The 18,419-nt window shown below is 44.0% G+C and overlaps 1 protein-coding gene across 1 annotated transcript in view; it reads left to right on the forward strand.

Moving 5' to 3' along the window:
- The window catches only part of LOC146772835 (rho guanine nucleotide exchange factor 11-like), a 337,239-nt gene that overhangs the window by 178,284 nt on the left and 140,536 nt on the right, over positions 1 to 18,419 (forward strand). Inside the window, 3 exon segments of the mRNA XM_085637036.1 lie at positions 8,669 to 8,786; positions 17,472 to 17,653; positions 17,754 to 17,829. Coding sequence (XP_085493162.1) covers positions 8,669 to 8,786; positions 17,472 to 17,653; positions 17,754 to 17,829 — 376 coding nt within the window.

Raw genomic sequence — 18,419 nt, forward strand, 5'->3', positions numbered from 1 at the left:
GTGTAGTTGACCGAGCCGGTAAAAAGCCAGATTGATCTGATAGCACTAACTGCGATATCAGGGGCTGTAGGCACACTCCAATCACCTTGGCTAAAATGTTGGCATCTATATTAATGAGAGATAGTGGCCTATAAGATTTGTACCGCTCCAGAGCCTTGTCTGGTTTAGCAACGTCACTATCAGTACTTCTCTCAGAGATGGCGGTAGAGTGTGGCTAAGGTAGGCTTCCTCATACACTGCATGTAGCTGCAGAGCTGGCACGTCGGCATGCTCCTTATTAGAACCCCCACGTAATTCCATCTATAGCTGGGGCCTTCCCATTCGGGAGGGCACGTATGGCTTCTCCGACGTCTTCCACAGTCACTGGCTGAGCTAAGTATTCTCTCTGCCCTGGCGAAAGCCATGCCAGTGTCACCCTCTCTAAATAATGGCCAAGCTCAATCAGTGATGCCTAGCTGCGTGGCTCATATAGACTTGCATAAAATCTCTTGAACTCCTCCAGTATATCTGAGCTGGAGTTGAGTGCGACCCCATCATCATTCACCAAGTAGACAATGGAGTCTCTGCCTTTCTGTGCCTTTAGGTTTTGCTCAAGGCTTTGCCTAGGCCTCCCACCTTCAACGTACGTACGTGAGAGGTGATGCTTAGAAATGAATCGCGCCTCTTGTTCTGCAAGGGTCTCAATTTTGGTCATGTGTTCCCTAATAGAAGCCAATCTGGCCTATTTTGGCTGGCATTCATATTCTCTCCCCAGGGAATTAAGCTCATCTTTAGTGTTTTTTAGCTGCTTACGAATTGTTTTCAGTACCCCCACTTGAGTGCCTATACATGTCCTATGTATTGTTACTTTAAAGGCTTCCCACAGAGAGCCCCAGCTTGATACTGAGCCGATATTTAATGCAAAGTACTCTACGATCGCTTTCCACACCTCCTCCACACCTCCTCTATGAATGCCGCAGCTAGGAGTGCTGCTGGGAGAAAAGGCCAAGTGAGCGGTGTGGGAGTTACATGCGCCAGTCGCATAAGGACTGGCAAATGGTCTGATAAAGTGTTAGGTAAGTAGCATGGATCTTCTACCCACTGCAGACCTTAGTAGATATAAGCCAATAGTCCAATCTTGACCATATGCCATGTACAGAGGACACAAATGTGCCCTCCTTCTGTGTAGGGTGTCTTAGTCACCAGGCATTGACCAGCACATATTTTTCCATCCCACTCTGGATCACCATAGCTGCCTGCTTCCCATGCCAGCCGGTGTTTGCCGAGCGATCTTCTGCAGGGTTAGGTATGTGTTGAGGTATGCATTGAGATCCCCTGCCCAGAGGATATGGGTCGGCGTAGTGGAAAATATCAGTCTCCAGGTGTTAACTAGTATCCGTAGATGGTAACTTGTGTGACAGCAGTGACAGTTATCGTCCTATGTGCAATTAATAGCCGGCCCTGGTCATCCGCATAATGAGCGTGAAGGGTACCATGTTCTTGACCAAAAGTAGTACCCCCCCTTTGAGTATGTAGAATAAGAGGAGGCTAGCTGGCATGATGTCCAACGGACACCTATAGTGCTGTCTGATCGCCTATCCAAATGTGTTACCTGCAATATAGCCAAGTGTATATTATGCCTATCTAGAAACCGGAGCACTAGCCTAACCTTACGGGGATTATTGAGCCAAGTACATTCTATATATTGACATTTATGCTATCTCCTGCTCACCGCCATGTAGTCATTTCCCTGAAATGGGAATGGTACATGGGCTTCTATGCTGTACTCTCTGCGTATCATGGAGAACGATGTATGTTTTGTGTGGGTATACAAGATTCGAACATCCCAACATTCTTCCCCTCCCACTTCAGCTACTCCAACTGGCCAAAGACATCCCCAAAAAAACAATGAACATATATAGTTTCACAGTTTAGCATTACACTCAATAACAAATAAATTGTAGCACCATGTGTTAGACTCATCTGGGGTGCTCCCTCACTGGTATTCACCAGGTTCCCAGTCCCCATTCAGGTGTACGGAGGTAGCCGGGTTCACAGGATCATAGATATGCATCTTAAATCAGCTTGGATGTCGGCAGCTTTAACGTTGTCACAACACCATGCCGGTAATAGCTGCCACTGCGGCTGCAGGCAGTCGCTGAGTGTCTATAAGTAGCTCCTGGTGAGGCCTAATGCTTAGTGTAGCCCATCAAATTTCTTTGTCTTCTGCATTTGTTGTGCCCTGGGCATGTTTACCAGGTGAGAGTGTCTTCAGGTATTCCTTGGCCGCTTTAGGCATCGTGAAGATTTTCTGCTCACCTCAGTGTTCCACATAATGTAGGCATGCCGGGTCCAACATGGAATTGGAAATGTCTGCTTCTTGTAGCTAGTGCTTGATTGGTAGAAACACCCTTCTAGCCAAAGAGAAATCAGGCTAGAAAGTGAATTTGTTTCTTTGGTATTGGACTTGGCCCTTTTCTCGGGCCAGCCAGAGGGCAGCATCCCTATCACATGAATTCAAAAGCTTCACTATGATGGAATGCAGGTGAGTCCCAGGCAAAAGGCTGCGTCATGAATGCACGGTGTGCTCGTTCTATCACCAGCAGTTGAGATCAGTTCTTGGCACCAAATATTGTCACCAGCATACTCTCAATATAAGTTTCTATTTTGACAGCATTTCTAGATCCTGGGACCCCAATTATGTGTAAATTATTGTAGCAAGAGAGAGCTTCCAAGTCCTCGTTTTTTGCTTGAATAACTGCCAAGACGTGCTTCATGTTCAGGCTTTTCGAGCTGAATCTTGTCTTTGACCTTAGATATCCTCTTTTCTGTTTCTGCGATGCGTGACAACTGCCAGGAGTGTTGCTTCTAGGGTGTTCCCTTCTGCCATCCCGGTGGGCTGCCCCCCCTCCAAACCAGTATCCGAGGGTTGTTTCTCAGAGCCTCTTGTCTTGCCTGCTGCTGGTCTGCCTCCCCTACTGTGAGCACTCACGATCGTTAGCTTCCTAACATAGGCAGCTGCCCGTGCAGTGGGACCTAAAAGAAGGTAATCCTATGCGACTGTGGCAGCGTTGCACACACCCCACCCGGCCCGGAGTCGTGATGCCTGTGGTGTCAGCTGGTGATCGCATATGACGCCAATATCGCCCAGGTGGGAATGCGAGATGTGGGAGAACTCACTGCACTGTTCCGGAATTGCACCAGTCCTTAATCACACTATTGATGCATTTCAACTCTCTTGTCCCCATATTTAGACACAGTCAGATAGTTTAGCTGGAAACTGCAGGCCTCTGACGCTCCTGTCTCAAGCACCAATGTTTGCTGTACCACAGCACATTACCATGGGTGTCCTCGTTTACCACATTATTTTCCCCTTTGGAATGGGGTTTAGCCATGTATTATGTAGAATAGGGGTTTTCTGCAGCGTGTGTCGAGGCCTTCTCCAGTCATCACATACCACCCAGCATGGGTTCACCACGCCATACCACTCAGCATGTATTCACCACATCTACAGACGCCGACCACGCTGTGCTATTTTCAACTGTTTGCGGCCTGCCGTGGTTCGAATGCATAGCTCCCCATGTCCACACCGGATGCCTGTCCTTACGGCAGTGTCCAAGGTCACACCACCGCCCGTATGTCAGCGTGGTCAGTTAGTATCCTTTGAGGCGGCCGCTTCTGCTAGGCCGAGCCCTGGCCTCAATTTGCATGTGCGGACTGTGAGGTCGGCTTGTATCCTACCACCGAGGCATGCCAGGGGGGAGGCACCGCCAGTCCAATCCTGCTTACCTCCGCTGTAGTTCTTGGTGTGTGTATATATAGATATATATATATATATCTTTATTCTGAGTCATAAAAGAACATCCATAAAAGCAGTTACAAAGATATATAAATAAGAAACATAGTACAATACAAGATAAAATATTATACACATTTCCAGTTCCATTTAAAAAAATAAATAAGTGGTTACTTAAAACTTTCTTTGAATTCATATAGTTAAAAGTTTAGGCACATAATCCATAATTACATAACTGAAAATTTTTAGTTATCCTTTATGTGTTTACTTCTGCCGATATTCATATCCTCCTTAATGCTCACTAGGTTGGAGAAACTATGGTGGTTTTCTTCCTTGCATAAAAAATAGCCCATAGAAATGATGACATCTACAGCAAACCTCTAATGTTTGTAGTGTTTGCAAGAAGAGGTATGCAAGGCGGCATTGTACGTGAGACATATGTCTAATGAGCAGGATAACATATTTTTTCCTATGCGCGGAGTAATACTTACAGAATAACACCACATGCATAGTATCTTGAGGCATTTTATCGTCACAAGGACAATTTATCAGTTTTTGTTACCAGTCATTCATATTAGGATAAGTTATTAGCCTACGATGTAGGCTAATGTAGATGATCGAGGAAGCAGATAGCTCCTGCAAAGAGATCTTTAAGATTGTTAAAGAATTCACCTCTCCCTCCTGCTGCACTTCTGCATCTGCTTTCTCGGAACCTTGGGTCATGGAGCTTGCAGTATTTTTTACTAATAAAATACGTACTATCCAGTCAGCGTTGCAAGGAACCCAGATCATCTTGAGCACAGGTTCAGAGGTCGATGGCCTTTCCAACCCCTGGTTATGCCCACCAGCTATGCATATGGATGCTGTGGGCCCTACCCTGCACTGTTTTCCCTCTTTAGAGCCTCAGGCCTCGCTTGACCTTTTGTCTAGCCTGAAATCTGGCTCTCCTCTGGACCCTTGTCCCGCCAAGTGTCTTGCGACCCTGGCACCTGCCCTTAATCCGATCATCAACCCTCTCATTAATGCATCTTTGAAGTCGGGCAAAGTCCCCTCCTCCTGGAAACAGGCCTTAGTTCTTCCCCTCATTAAAAAACCAAATGCAGATGCTAAACTGCATTCTAATTATAGGCCAATCTCGCTGCTTCCTGCCCTGGCCAAGATCACTGAAAAGTGTGTTCATACCACCCTTACCAACTTTGTAGAGGGCAACTCCCTTTTACATCAGTCACAGTCTGGATTTAGATCTAACCTGAGCACCGAGACCGCTCTTCTTGAGGTTACTGAGATTGTGAAGGAGACCCTCGATAGGGGTGGAAAGGCCCTGCTTATCATGCTTGATTTGTCGGCGGCCTTCGACACCGTCCCCCACGACCTCCTCCTAATTAGACTCTGGGAGATTGGGCTGCGGGGTACGGTGTTCGCATGGTTTCAGTCTTTTTTGGCCGATCGGACACAAACGATCTGGGCTCCCCCTTTCTCCGCCCGGATGCCGCAGCTTAAGGTAGGGGTCCCGCAGGGCTCCATACTGAGTCCTTCCCTCTTTAATATCTTCCTTACACCTCTTGCGGCACGGGTGGAGGAGCTAGGGGCCCAGATCATATCCTATGCGGATGACACACAGCTCCTGTTTACTTGTGACAGGGGCTGTGACTTCGATGGAGCAGCCATTCGGAAGTGTTTGGAGTTTGTGTTTGACTGGTTTGGGAAAAATGGCCTCAAATGCAACTCCGACAAATCCGAGATATTGTTCTTTGGCTGTCCTGCAGACCCACGTTGGAAGCTATGGTGGCCTTCGGCCATGTCTCCCCCTGCCAGCGACTCGGTCACAGCGAAGAACCTGGGTATGATGGTCGATAACACTCTTTCCTTTAAAACCCAGGTTGCTGGCTTGACTGGGAAGTGCTTTGCCATCTTAAGGATGTTGTGCAAGTTTCTGCCCTATTTATCTTTGGAGCATAAGAAAATTACGGTGCAAGCATTAATTGGCTCGCGCCTAGACTACGCCAACATCCTTTACTTAGGTCTTCCTGAGTATCTGCTGACTCGTCTGCAGATAGTTCAAAATTCTGCAGCCAGGGCAATCTTCGGTTTAACTAGAAGATCTAGGGCCAGCAATCTCCTTGTCTCTCTGCATTGGTTGCCGATTCGTAAGCGTATCTTCTTCAAGACCCTAACTACAGCTTTTAGGGCGCTTCACAATTTCGGCGCCGAATATCTGCAGAGAAGGGTCAATTTCTATCTTCCATCTAGACCTCTGAGATCTGCTGCCCAGGCCAAGGCTATCGTTCCAACAGTGAAGCGTGCTCGCTGTGGAGGTCGCTCCTTTAGTTACCTTGCACCCCGCCTCTGGAACACATTGCCCTTGACGTTGCGGGTGTGCACCAATCTCTCGGTTTTTAGGAAAGGACTTAAAACCTATCTGTTTGCTTTGTAATGCTGTTATTGTTAATTCTGGTTATGTTTTCTGTTGTGGCTGTTTGTGTGCTGCTGGTATTTGGTGGGATGATCTTTAGCGCCGGGACGCTCTTTGGAGCAGCTGAGCGCTCTACAAAACAAACAGTAACATAACATAACATAACATAACATGTATGTCTAATCTAAAACGTGTAAGTTTAAACCTATGTCGAGCATTTAAAACATATTTCAAATACGGTTGAATACTGAAAGTAGTTAAAATCAATTGATTTTTTAAAACACTAGATTTACAGATTTCATTAATCAATTTTAACGAATCCAAATGGCCCATAGCTGCCAATTTCAAAGCCTTCCTACTGATCATGCCCAATAATTCCGTTTTTTCAAAATACTCGGGCTTTCCCATATCTCGTAAAAACCTTTGAACATACGTTAACCATTCTATACTGGAATACCGGGCTGATTTTAAGCAATCACTAATTACTGCCCGATTAAAATCCGTATGGTCTGATGTCCAAATTTTGTGCCACAGTAGGATGGGTTCTACCTTGATCATATCTGTAACATAAGGGCCATCAAGTTGCATATACTGAAGTGCTTTTTGGGGCTGCCAGCAAATATTTTAAGAAATCATTTTCTGCCACCTGAACACCTTGACACTTCTTGTGTCCCCATATACCCGCCCCATACAAGGCTATGCTGAGACACTTTGCTTTGCAGATCTTCAGCATCATCGCGGGTGGGTTAGATCCTAACCGCATCGCAAAAGATCTAAGGGCCCAGCAAGCCTTGACAAACATTTTCTGTCTATTGTCTGCTTCCTGTTTCCAAGAGTTAGCCTTATCAAATAAAACCCCCAGGTATAAGAAAGTGTCAGTGAACTCAATCTTCGTAGTAGATATCGTTATTTCCCTACATTTTGTGAATTTGTTCCCACACTTCATTACATATGTTTTTGACTGGTTCACCTGGAGGCTCAGTGCACTCATATAGTCAACTAATCTAGTAAGCAGCTGCTGCAGGGCCAAAGGGGTACGGGCCATGAGGACTGCATCGTCGGTGTAGAGGAGGGCCGGGACAGGGCGCACGCCTATTTGTGGAAGGTCTTTAACATGTGTCGCTAGGTCCTCCCCCACACTATTAATATACAATGAAAAAAGAAGGGGAACCAATACGCATCCCTGTCACACAACTCTTTCCATGCCAAATGTTTCAGTGCATTCTCCTCCAGGACCATATCTCACCCTGGCTCTACATCCCGTACAGAGGTCTCGCAAAAAGGTAATAATTGGGATCTGTACTCGCAGGTCTTTTAACTTTAGCCACAATTTTGTTGTGTATCACACAATCAAATGCTGAGGAGAGTTCGACGAATGCTAAATACAGCATCCCCTTCCTCATCCTCACGTACTTTCCAATTATTATGTTCAAATTGAGGCATTGTTCGATTGTGCCAAGCCCTGGGCGGAACCCATATTGAAAATCAGACAATTTCTGATGGGTTTCCGCCCAGTCCTGTAACCTCTCCAGTATTATCCTTCTCTCTATCTTTGCTAGGGAATCACTGAGCGAGATAGGCCTATAACAGGCGGGGTTTAATCAATCTCCCTTTTTATAAATTGGGACTATAGTTGACTCTCCCCATGATGTTAAAAGACCTGTCATGCATATTGCCTTCAGTACTATAGTCAATAAAGGATCCCACAGAGTGATGTTACTTTTAAATAAATCTACTGGGATGGCATCTGGTCCTGGCGCTTTGCCATTTTTACTCGTTTGGATTGCTCTGGTGACCTCCTCCAATCTGAATGGATCGATCAATGATGTTACATGGGGGTGTAGTTCTTGGTGTCCGCTCCGCTTCACGAGGCTACCAGCAGGCTCCACACCAAGACTCTGGCCTCAGTCTCCTGTTCTGATGAGGTGATCCAGGAGCTGCGGCGTACCAGGCGCTGATCCTGAACTCCCGGCCCAGCCGTGCCGAACTCTCCTCCACCTCTCAGTTTTGTGCCGCACTGCCCCACTAAATTATTTTTCATAGACCTCACCAGGTGATTCAGGGCAGCGAGGGGGCACCGCCAGTCCGGTCCAGATTACCTCCACTGTAGTTCTTGGTGTCCGCTCCACTTCACGAGGCTACCGGCAGGCTCCACACCGTGTCTCTGGCCTCAGTCTCCTGTTACGACGAGGTGATCCAGGAGCCTCCATGGCACAGGCGCTGACCCTGAACTCCCGGCCCAGCTGTGCCTATATCTACTCCGCCTCTCAGTTTCATTGCTTAACGATAACAAGAACTTTCGATCCATTAGTCCTTTTTGCAAGTCTTAGTTTCCTTATCTTGCCCATCACTTGAAGAGAGAAATGTCCTTTGGGGTCTTGAGGGTAATACTTTGTATGATGTGTAGTATAACTGATTTAAGCGTGTATTGTCGTCATTTTATATGTATTGTCTCAATAAGTGTTGTTTCTTTACTACAGGAAGCAGAAAGCAGCCCTGACTGTGAACGACTTCAGCTCAAAGACTTAATTGGCTCAGAGATGAAGCACCTGACAAGCTATCCCCGTCTGCTGGATAACATAATCAAGCACACAGATGGTATGGTTACCAAAGTATTTACTCTGGATATCTAAGTACCAATCACAGAATTCCTTTCGGAATGCGGCCTATTTTAAAAGCTATAGATTGGATGAGTGATACAGAATCACTATTACTGTTGCTATGCAAAAGGTATGTTTATTGCCCTCCCTTTGTACAGGAGAAAAGGAGAGTAAAGCCTTATAGCCCACAGCTGAGGGCTATACCAGTTGTTAAAGGCTCTGATCCCAAGTTATAGCCTGTATCGGTGGGGGAGTGCCTTTACCAACCGGTATAGCTGAAGACAGAAGGGCTTTAAGGCTATTAGAACATTCTACCCACTATGGATAGAATGTTCTAAATTAAAAAGAGAGAAACATAAAGACAAATATTGCGATGTTTGAGCAGAAGGCTTATACTAGCCATAATAAGCCCAGAGCTACTCCATTGTTGTCAATCGAGCTCCCAACGTTTCAGTTTTGAATAAACATTACAGCCTCCACAACACTTTTTTTGTTATTTCATTGACGTATTGTTCATGCATCCCTAACCATTGCTTGAAGGTGTGACTCGCAATAATGATTTTCTTCATGGGGAAGTTATTAATAAAATAATCTAAGAACTCACTTGCGTTTAAGGTTTTATTCAGCCCATTTCCTTTCAATTTGGGTTGCAAATCTATGCCTCCTTTGAATGGCACCCTGTACTCCACTTCTGTCAGATTATTTGTCCGCTAATTGAATAGGAGTGCTAGATCCTAGGTTTTGCCCGGGTCTGTATTTTGGGAGCATATTGGGGTGTTCTGGTCACCCCAGCTAGTAGTGACATATTGCGGGATCAGGAAGAGCACAGAGGCGTACAGTAAATCAAATGGTATTCTTTTTTTTTGGCAAATTGTGACATGGCTTGATATATTGCGTGGATTCTTATAGTAATGATTACAGCAAGTTTATGTTTGTGTCTTATAACCCCACTCATTTCTTTCTGTTTTTTTAAACTAGTATATGATCCACTTACCAAAGACAACTTGCCTATTTCTAAAAAATAGAACTGGTATATTTCCTGAGTCTTAAATCTGTAGTAACTCTCCCTCACATCGTTCAATGTTTCTTCTGTGCTGTGGATCATTTTAATGCCCAACGCATTGGCATCTAATCAGCTTGTTGGGTCAACATGATATTGTAGTTCATGAAGGACTACAGTTGTCAATGTTTTGATTGCTTCTGGAAGATCGGAAACTGGTCTCCGTTTTCTTTTGTATTGAATTGGCAATTGAGGTCCTTTTGACGAGTGCTGTGACCTCCTCTTGCATCAAGCTGATCTAACCTGACTCTCCTATTGGACCAGATTTATTAGAAGAGGAGATGCTCTGGGTGAATTTCTCTTCTAAGATCTTTGAAACTGAGCTAGCTCTGGCTATGATGCGATCTTCTGAGATGCTTGTTAAACTGATAATTGTGTGAGAATATTTCCCTTTGCATTTTGGTTGTTGTAAACTGGTTCAAATACTTCCGCAATTTTGATACTGTCTTCAATCTTTTACAAAACTCAAACTGCTGTTGTAGTGATTAGCAAAGGGTTAAGGCAGAAAGTAGATCAACAGTTGCCCTCAGGTTACAGTGGCTTTCCCTCCAAAATAGATTGAGTAATGCAAGAAACTAGGCTTTCTGTGCATCGGTGAGGCCGCTGTAGACAATAAGGAGGGCTGACCAAGTCAGGCCCTCTATAGTGTATGAAAAGGGGAAGGGTATGACAAGAAACGAGATCTTCTGCACATTGGTAAGATTGCTTTGCCTGCAAATACACATATTTAGTTTATTCAGTCATGAACTTGTGCTCATAAAGGGTAAGGACCCTTCCAATCTTTCCCTAATTCATACAGTGGAGAATTCTGTGGATAAACCTTAGGCAGGCACTACAGTCTTTCTTAATGATAGGTGAGAACATATTCTGGATTCTTCATTCAACCCCTTTTTCTGGAAAGCAGTTAATTGCCTACCTCATTTACAAGTTCGACAAAAGCCCTTGTTTCAGCTGCAGCTAGAATCCTTGACGCTGCTGAGACTTTGACCTGCCTATGCGATTCGAATTTCTGCTATTTCTGTACCTATTGGTGGGGCTGCTTTCCCAGTATTTTTTCCACCAACAAATCAAACATTGGTTTAATACTTAATCGGTCAACATAACCACAGATGCAGCCATTCTCTCTTCCACGGCCACCTTCCCTTTACCAGGCCTCCAGGATAATGCTGTCATAAGTGCTGCCTACATTGAAGAAGTCCAAAATGGATGTATTGTTTTGTAAACTTCATTACAAATTGTGCATAACAAAAACAAACATGACATAACCACTGCCTGAAACACAGGTGGATTTTTGAGCATTTTCAGTAAGAGATGTATCACCACTGGAATCCAAATTCGGATTACACTTTAAAACATATTGTACAAACGGCAGTGATTAAAATTGAAATATCCATCCAAACATAAAACCTCTAAACAAGAAAATGCAATCATTTGTTTAACGCTTTTATATTTACCCAAAGGCAAGTACCTCAGATCATTATTCACGTTAGACGATGACCCTGTAACACGTACCTCAGCACATCTTCAACATTCATCATTGTCACATGATCAGGCCCAGATACTGAATTCAGTACATTTATATGGATCCTAGGCCATGTGCTCATTTTCTTCTACAGGAGCTCAATAGTTGTGGCTACACCTTCTTGTAATTCTTAGAGTATTAATAATATTTAGATCCCATTTAAACTCTTTATATTATTTACTTTTTCAGGGTTCAGTTTCGAAAATAGAGTCTTTTGGTGAACAGAAGTCACAGTGTGCTCTGCTAGATCGCTTTTAAAATCCTTCCTTGTCCATTGCATGCGTAACAAGATTGGACCCTCTGAGTCTAACCTCACTAGCCCTTACTGATTTAAATCTTTAGAATTTGTTAATAATTGCAGTGAACGTTATCAATGTTCGGTCCAATAAGTTACTTATCATTCTCAAATGAAGCAAACACTTGAGCTTCATTAGTTTCAATTCATTTTGTGCTCCTCATTTGACCTCATTTGTAGTTACTATTTCCCTGAAGCTGTTCAATTACTCCCTCGTGGAAAAGATCACCATCCCATGGCTCCACTGACATTAAATTGAACTTTGCCAAGTTCTTCTTTGACCAAGACCTACATACCAGGGCATGCAGCTCAGCAACAGTGATCTCCAAGTGTCTCAATGTGTTGTTTTTTAATCGCTGTCTCACTATTGCTCGTATTTCATGTCCACAGAACATTTTCCATGCTCCTTTATATCACCATTGGTTACCTCTGTAACATTTCCCACTCCTTTTCATCACCATTGGCTGCCTCTGTTACATTCCCTGATCCTATGCATCACCATTGTCTACTTCTATAACCATTTTCTTTTGAAGTTTTCTCTGCCCACTTGCATTCAAATCCTCTCTGGGACACTGTTTTCTCCTCCCAAGTCTAATGAAGCTGCACAATTTCCTGGGGAATCTATTGACTCCGCGCCCACAACTCTAGTTGGAGCCTCACCATCTCATGCATGCCTTTTCATTGGATACGTCTAACCACAGATTCCTCACCTTGTGAATACCCCCCCAGGCACCAACTGATTCGGGAAGATTTTACAGCATAGCCCCCGACACTAGCAAGTGGCTCCATTTGGCTCCACGTCAACCTCATTCTGCCCCGGAAGTGACAGTCGAAGCTGTGTCAAAGCATCACTCTTTTGCACCTGATGTCAACTCCTTCACACACGGGCCCTGGAGCTAGCTCCCAACTTTTTTCTCATCAGTTTACAACTTTTCTCTAAAATTGTTCCTTTCCACTGTGCGAGGGATCATGATGCATGCTAAAACTACAAAGTTTATACCTTGTAGGGACCCCGTGAGTTGTGTATCCGGTGTTTGGGTCACAACTTCAATTCATGTGAGGAATGTGCCCTTATGAATCCAAACTATTTATATTCTTCTCAAACAAGAGTAACATAAATGTCTATGTGAACCTGGATAACCAACGTAAATCGTATCACAGCGGTTCACACGGAACTCACTTACACCAAAATAATGGATAAGAAACAGAAAAAATGACACTGATTAATTTGATTTTCAAAACCTAAAAGTACATACAAACAACAAGCTCCAGCCATGAGAATTGGTTTAGTTAAGACGTAAATGTTATTTTCTAGTAGGCTCTCTAAAGGCATAGGTCAAAGTGACCTCCATGTGAGAAAACCACAATCAAAATCATGAATAGGCAGTGTACAAAAGTTCAAAGTTATGTCGGCATATTGGTTAGTCCATTAAAACAGGCCTTTAGATGCCTGTGTACAAGCGCATCATGAAAGGGCGAGCAGTTTGTAAGATACTGACAACTTTTCGTCTCTTCATAGAGTAAAAGGCTCTCTTCAGGACTTGGGGTTGCTTGGGGGACTACTGCCAAAAGGGAATGAGAAACCATGGGACAAGCTGTGTCTTACAGCATGTAGAGTGTGATAAACACCATGGTGTAAAGCTAAACAGAGCTACACACAGGAATATAAGACAGATACCCATGAGAGTGGAACAGGATCGTCCAAAACCTCAATGGGGCCATGGAGACCAAGGATCAGCTCCCCAACAAAGTCTCTACAATCCGAGAGCACAATAATAGTTCACAGTGTACCGTTAGTCCTTATTGTAGACCTGATCCTTTGTCCCCATGGGCCCATTGAGGCCTATCATGCTCCTCTCTCATTATTTTGGTAAAAATGAGTTCTGTGTGAATCACTGTAATTTGATTTACTGAAGAATCCGAAGGCTGTCTAGGAACATAAAGCCAAGCTGTTAGTAGCGGCCGGTGTGCCTGATGAGTGGTGGGGCGGGTGGGGGATGGTGGGGAGGTCGAAGGAGGTAGGGCGGTGTAATGTTTCATGGGCGAAATGAAGAAAAAACTTATCTGCAGCCATCTCCTTTGCGTTCTTCTGCTTTTCAGCTGTTCTCGTCGCGTTCTTCTGCTCCTCTTCACAGGGAAAGGCAAAGACTCCCAGAATGCCCTGCGGCCAATCCTGAAGCTTCTCTCACGCATGAGAGCAGCTTCAGGATTGGCCGGAGCACACTCGAGTTGCTCTCCAGTACAGACTGTGAGTCTCTACCTGCTCTCTCCAATCCAGCTGCATTGCTGGGTAGGAGAGAACTTTCACCGTGCATGACGGTTCGGCCGGTGCGAGGTAGCCGGCCAAACCTTCATGTGCAGTGATGGGAGTACACTACCACTCCCCTCAGTGCATATCACTCCCAGGTCCCACCCCCAAGACGTGGCAGGAACGGAAAAATAAAACAAGTGTTAATTATTGTTTTATTTTTCCTTTCCTGACGGTTTTGGGGGAGTGATGGAAGAAGTTGTGTAAGTTCCGCTACTGTTTGGAGTCGAGGGCGCAGACCCATTCCTGTTCTCAGGGCTGTTCCTGCAAAATGTCATTGTTGAGCTTCAAGTCTTCAAGTAAGTCCAAAAAGGAAGCCCAGGTACTCCAAGTGGGTTTCAATACTCTCTTCCTGAAAAGTCATGAGTACGTCAAAGTGACCGCTATTCCCTCTCCTGGTACCCTGCAGTTAACAAAGTTGCAACAGTTCAAGGCTTTCAAAGAATGCTTGTTACGAATTGTTTGGGACCTTCCCAACTCCTGCTGGCGTGCCTCTGGGCCCCATAGATCCACAGAGGCCTTCATTTGGGTTACCACTGGAGAATCCTTACTCAGCGCCATCTGTGCCTACTGAGCCCGTTTCACTTTCAGCTCCTGAGCTGACTTCATATATGGCACCAATATCTATGCCGGTACCTGCCATGTTGATGCTGGCCCGACGCTCAACACCATTCCTGTTGCCCTGTCAGGCTATGAACCAAATTAGTCCCAACCAAAGTCATGCCCCAGAACAGTTTTGATAGACCCAGTCCCAGTATATTCAGGCTCTGACAAAATATTGCCATTACCTAGGAACTGTCCTTCAGTGCTACAAAACCTTCTTGGTCACACTCTCAAGAAAGTCAACCAGCTTTTGGAGATAATGGGGATGAATTACTCCCAAGCTATGATGACAATTTTTACTTTAACCTAGAAGAAGCCAGTGGGTTGGGCACTTCCCATGAAACTGCCCCAAAAAAATTAAGCAGGATGTTTGGCCTCCTTGGGTTGGTGCAGGCAAAATGACTCAGTCTAACACCCCCCACATACGTGGCATGGATGAAAGATATTTGTCAATGGGCGATCGCGGAGTAGGTGTGGATGAGAAATGTTTGTAAAGATGATAAACTTGAAGATGTTATACGAACCTAGATGGCTATGTTGGCTGCCCTGAGGGAGCATGGGGGAGTGACTGCCTCTGGGGACGGGTGACACATGACATTGCTTACACCCCAGGAATTTTGAAAGGGAGGAGAGGTAACACTGGATACTAGTTGGATGCTCCACAAACATGTATGGGCTATCCACCTTGATTCCTTATTATGTTATCAGTAGAGGCATCACACAAAAGCAGACAGAGGGTAGTTGGGATGAGTTTCATTTGTTATGTATTGGCTTTAGGGGATAACAGGACACATGAATTGCCCTTCTTTGTAGTATCATTGCCTTGCATGAATGACAGTCTTTGATGTTTCTTCTGCACTACGGATTGTATTACATGGATATTTTTTACATGGCATTGTTCTGTCCTTTCGCCTCCCCCGAATGGGTCTGACTTATGCCACAGTATATGTATTTATGTTCCAGGTGTTTTTACACATGTTTAAAGAAACTGAATAAGGCCAAAGGACATGATACTTAAAGTAAGATCCTATGTGATGCCTTGTCCATATGCTCTTCCTATAAACCAATCTATTTTTTTAAATCAAAAGGGCATTAATATTTGGTAAATGAGCCATGTATTTCAGAGGATTTTATTTTTCCCAAGTAGCCCGATTGTCTTCTCAATATTGCTAGTAGGATACCCAATCCCAGCTGAATGTCAAAGCTCATTTAGAGTTTGATGGGCAAAGCGCATCAGTATGGCGGAGCACTTTACTCTGGCCATACCGAGGGTTCACTGCCTGCCAAATTTAGAGTTGTCCTCTAGCCCTGTGCACAGTTCCACACATTACCAGGAACCACTGTCATAGCAGTTCCTGTATTGAAGGTTTGACTGGCAATACCGTCCAAATTATGGTACCATCTGTCAAACTTTTTTAATATTTCTGTTTTTCTTTTCAAAAAGAAAATCCCACGGTAAAGTTTTGCTTTTGACAAAACTAAAACTAATGCCCCAACACTATGGGAGGTTTTTCCCATTGTACGGGTGCTAATTAAATGTTTTTAACTGTCCCTTGGGGCGAGCAGTCAGAGGAGTATGTCAGCAATGGAGATGAAGAAGTCTCTGTCGTTGACATGCTTAAGGTCCACTCGTTGGTATATCAGGTGGCGGACCTTCAGTTTGGTGGAGAGGGTACTTCAGTGCCTTTGTGACAGAGTAACTTCTCAGCCAAACTCTAAATCAGCCCCTTCGTGTTAAGCTATACTGGTAAGTAACATGAACTTGAGCAGCTGATGCTCAAAGTTCATAAGTCCTTTCCAGTCTTGGTGCAGCTTGTGGAAATCCATATTTGGTTCACTTTAGCTTATTTTTGTAATGTAATCCTGAAATTCCAGTTGAAATGAACCTAAAGATGTCTTGCCGCCAGTTTTAATGTTTTAGTATCCAAAATGGAGTGTCACAACTAACTTCTAGATAAGTGAGAGGGTGATTGCAAGGATCACCATCTGGATCTGTGAGCTGTATGCCCTACACACCTTAAATAAAATCTTAAGTGGCTTAATGTTTTTTTAAGAATCTTAAGGAGGAGTCCATCAGGATCAAAATGTACGCAATTTCGAAGTCTTGTCCACCTTAGGAATACTCACCAAGAAACATGTGCTAGCTTAGTCTTATCCATTCTTGCTGAGAACAGTCTACATACATAGAATATCTACTCAAGCTTACCTTGTAGACCCCCAGGACAATTGTACATGATTTTCACAGGATGGCTTTGTGGATCATTGGTTAGAGTCTTGTACTCAGTTTTCTGAAGGGGAATGGAGTGTGAAGTAGCTTCTAGAGATATGACGGTCATAAAATATTACAGAGAGCAGACACTTTTACATCAGTAAAACTTAGTGAAATGTAAAGAGCAGTCATGGGCTGGCCGAAAGTGTAAATAACTAGGCTGTTATTTTAGATTGTTTGAAGGGTAAAGAGAAGTGATGTAGCTTGGTAAGAACATCTTACTGACTCTTATTTAAATATTGTAGTCTGCTCTTGGTGTGCATTATGTTAATTTTGACATGGTTATGTCTAGGCTTGAGAATTTTCACACAGCCCCCTATCAAGGCACAGAACATAGTTGAGCTATACAATTTCCACATTGCACTGTATTCACAAGTTTTTCAGAATGAAGTTAATGTGTATGTTTGTAGCTGCCTGCCTAGAAAACCTGTAATTCCGTTTGTGCACAAAGCATGCATGGTGTAAATGTGTGTTGGATGTAATCTCTGATTCTTTCTTGGTTGTTTCTCTAATGGTCCTGAGAAGTCATTGATGGAACTTGTTTGTTTCCTGACTTCAGTGCTTCTGCCAAACCTAATGCTTTTAAGTGCTGGAAAACACCCAAGATGTCCTGCTTTGTCCTGCAGGTGGCAGCTCAGAGGAGGACAAACTGGTCCAATGTAGGGACCGATGTCATGAGATTTTGATGTTCGTGAAAGATAGAGTCAAGAGAGTCAAGAATCGACGCCACATTAAGATGTATCAGACGCAGCTTGACACCACTGACCTAAAAAAGAACAAAAATGACCCCGTGGCCGCACAGTTTAAGGTAAACATTTTCTGGCTTCTTTGGGCACTTGACTGATTTTGTAGCTTATTTTTCAATATCAGTGCATAAAATTGATTAATGTCCATTTTTTCTACAATAGAACCTCGATTTAACCGCGAGGCGAATGATCCATGAGGGACCCCTAAAATGGAAGATAACAAAGGACAAAACTGTTGGTATGCACACTTCTCAACTAGCAGACCACTGTAATTTACCATCTGGCTTAGGCCCCGTTTCCAAAGAAAAAGCTATTTTTGTTGTGAATATAGCTTGGGTGCTGTTTGACGAATATTGACAAAACGTTTCAAAAAACATGTTTTTCCACCTCAGCTCCTTTCTGGAAAATTATAGGGTGACCCATCAAGTCAGGCTGAGGAAAGGGCGGGAGCTCCCAACATAAGTTTTCTCCATTCATCTTTCCATAGGAAAATTAGAAACAGCTGCAGTCAAACCGACTAAACGTAATGGCCCGAAATTTGGCAGAAACCTAATTCGTGGCCCAGAAGGTGTGCTTTTTGTGAGTTGGTGTAAATCTGTTCCTTAGTTTGAAAAATTAAGGTTAAAAAACATTGTATATTTCACGCTGCTCTGGATCAGCACACCCAACAGATCTTTAGATAGGATCTGATTGGCTGCCACCACATCTACTAAGATGGGGTGACCGTCAATTTAGAATTCGGGGACTCAGTCCTACATCCTACAAAAAAAGTGAAAAGAAAGTGCGGGGCAAAACAGCATCACTGCAACACCTGAATGACAGGAATAA

The sequence above is a fragment of the Triturus cristatus genome, chromosome 12 (assembly GCF_964204655.1).
Source record: "Triturus cristatus chromosome 12, aTriCri1.1, whole genome shotgun sequence".
NCBI lineage: Eukaryota > Metazoa > Chordata > Amphibia > Caudata > Salamandridae > Triturus > Triturus cristatus.